Here is a 2,623-nt window from a genome sequence, read left to right on the forward strand (position 1 = left end):
ACTTTCCAAAAAATGTGTCTACAAGCTAATAAATGCAACCATCTATGATACTTTGCACTGTGAAGGTAGTAACATAGACTAGATGCATGACTAGGCTATGTTACTCCCCACACTGACTAGTCTTACTCGTGATCGACGCCACCAAAGCCATCTTCGACACATTAGTTACCGCGATGAAAGTCCGCTAGACTTGGTCAGGGGTAATAGGAAATAAATTATCATGGTGCAGTCAATCCAATTTTATCACAGATTCCCACTACGTATTTTGTCTAATAAGTTAATACTGTATCAGCTATCTTTATCTCTTCTTGTTCAATTCAATTGAACCCGTACACTTTGTTTAATTAATCAATGAATCACTCATACCATCTCCAACTCGCCAAATTCTTCATGCCATGTATTTTGTTCAATAAGTCAATATTATCTGACGGGTTGGAGATGATACGAATATCGACATTTTTCATGATAATTGGATACCTAAAAATGGATGCCTAAGAGCATCTACATCCGGACTTCCGGAGTCCTCGTATCCTCCTCAGACGTTCGGATAGACAACCTGGTCACTGCCCGGATAAGAGAGAACGAAAAAAGCCGCCCAGCCTAACGCCCACTCTATTCGGGCATGTCCATGCAGTCCACAAATCCGCCGAGTTTTGCATAAAGTGCAACATTTCCAACTAAAAAAAGAATCACTCGCACGTTTGCTTTGTTTTGCTTGCGTGCGTTGCGGGAGATGAAAATACGTACTGCATGCATTTGCATGGCCACGCGTGTTCCGGGCAATTAATCAAGCGGTTACACATCCATCGATCTTTTACATCCGTCGGTTTCAGAAATACAGGATGCCATGCCCTTTGGTCTCTCGCACCGCCGGCCGCCGGCCGTTCGTGTTCCGCGGCTCCCTGCCTATTATTAGGGGACGTCCATTAATATAAGAGGGAGAAGGCCAGACTCGTGCGTGGCTCCCAGCCTTTCCCTTCTCCTTCTGCTGCTTCCCGCGACCACGTCCTGCCGGCCGTTCGTGGTCGCGCATGGGCACGAAAGGCAAAAGCAGGCTGCGCAATAAGCGCGGAGGCGTGGCCCTTCGGCCGCATGCGCCTCCCGTAGCCCAGGCGAAGGCCGGCGGCGGCGACCCAACGGCGAAGACAGGGTCGGAGGAGAAGGTGGCTATCCTCACGGCCCACAACGCCGCGGAGCTGCCAAAGGCGCGGGCAGAGGTCGACAACGCGCAGCAGCGCGACGATGGCGAGGTGGTGCTCCCTCAGGTGACCGACCTTCACCTTCACGGCGCCACCGATGGGAAGGCCGCGCAGCCGGCCGACGACGGCCCTGGCGAGCTCGAGCGGGAAGCGCCGGGGTCGGGCGAGGTTGTGCTCCCTGACGAGGTCGAGGCACCTGGCCTTCACGGCGCCACCAAGGAGGCCGACGATGTGCCAGTGGCGATCGAGGGGGAAGCGCCCGGGTCGGGCGAGGTGGTGGTGCCCCCCGACGAGGTCGAGGAGCCCGTCCTTCACAGCGCCACCGCAGAGGAGGTCGTGCGGCCGGCGACGGAGGAGGCGGACGACGTGCCTGTCAAACTCGAGGCGGGAGGATCGGGGGAGGAGACGCACGCGCCGCACGCCGAGAAGGAGCTCCCGGACGACACCTTCGCTGGCGATGTCCTCGTGGACCATAACGTCGTCCACCCCGAGGAGGTCGCCTCCCTGCGCCGGCGCCTGGCCGCCGCGCGGGCGAGGAACCTCCTGAACCCGGATACGATCGACGAACTAAACAAGCTGTTCGAGGAGATGGGGCTCTCGGTTGCCGTCGCGTCGAAGGGCCAAGGTCGCCGTTGAAGAGACGAAACTGCAAAAATAAAAGTCATGGACTGGAGTTGGGGACCTAAATGTTTGAGATATGCCCACTTTCTGATGAAAAAGAAGAGATGGCCTAAATGTTTTCTGAATTTACTTTGAGTTGATCAGGAAGAGCCTCTCTTTTCTCTTCATCCGCCTGTGCCCAAGATTTCCCATTTTCAAGTTTTCAATTCGTTCATTAAACTAGAGAGCGCTAACATGCCGGATTCCAACACATACGTCATGCTTTGATAATTCTAGCAGCGGGTATAGAAGTGTTGGCATTATAATCTGCATCTTGCTTCGGTTTTGAATGCCCAAAACACAACCGTACATCGCATAGTTTTCGAATGCAGACAGAAACCAATGACATGAACCAAAATTCAAACCATGGGCTACTAAACTGCTAAGTTTCTGTAATTTTCTGACTGCCAGCAAATAGGACAAAATCACAGACCTGAAAACTACTAACCATCATCAGGGATAAAAGTAACCACCGAGTTCACAAAGCATGCACAAGTTTCTCACAGAGGCACTTTCACAGGGGATCAAGATCAACCCAGGTTCTTCAAAAGTCCACACGCAAAGCCAGACCAGCAAAGGACCGGGAGAAAAGGAGGACCAATAGGCTTTTTCGTCAACCATGAATTCAGGGACGAAGCAGATCCCTGCCACCGTGTTGCATAGCTTGCAAAGCGGAGGAATAGGGCCGTGAAGACGCGGAGCTTCGCAAGGACTTGTTGATGATGGAAGTGTTGCAGGTCCACGGTGTCCTCTCCTTCTCCTCC

At 52.8% G+C, this 2,623-nt stretch overlaps 1 protein-coding gene across 1 annotated transcript; it reads left to right on the forward strand.

Moving 5' to 3' along the window:
• The first annotated feature begins 957 nt into the window (after positions 1 to 957).
• Positions 958 to 2,039, forward strand: LOC123135132 (uncharacterized). The gene has a single exon (XM_044554233.1). It carries the CDS (start codon positions 1,032 to 1,034, stop codon positions 1,833 to 1,835), a length of 804 nt encoding a protein of 267 aa, XP_044410168.1. The 5' UTR covers positions 958 to 1,031; the 3' UTR covers positions 1,836 to 2,039.
• Positions 2,040 to 2,623: the final 584 nt, after the last annotated feature.

Source organism: Triticum aestivum, chromosome 6B (assembly GCF_018294505.1).
Source record: "Triticum aestivum cultivar Chinese Spring chromosome 6B, IWGSC CS RefSeq v2.1, whole genome shotgun sequence".
In the NCBI taxonomy this organism is placed as follows: Eukaryota; Viridiplantae; Streptophyta; class Magnoliopsida; order Poales; family Poaceae; genus Triticum; species Triticum aestivum.

Coding starts and splice junctions, on each gene's coding strand:
- LOC123135132 (XM_044554233.1), top strand. CDS start 1,032: ATGGGCACGAAAGGCAAAAGCAGGCTGCGCAATAAGCGCGGAGGCGTG.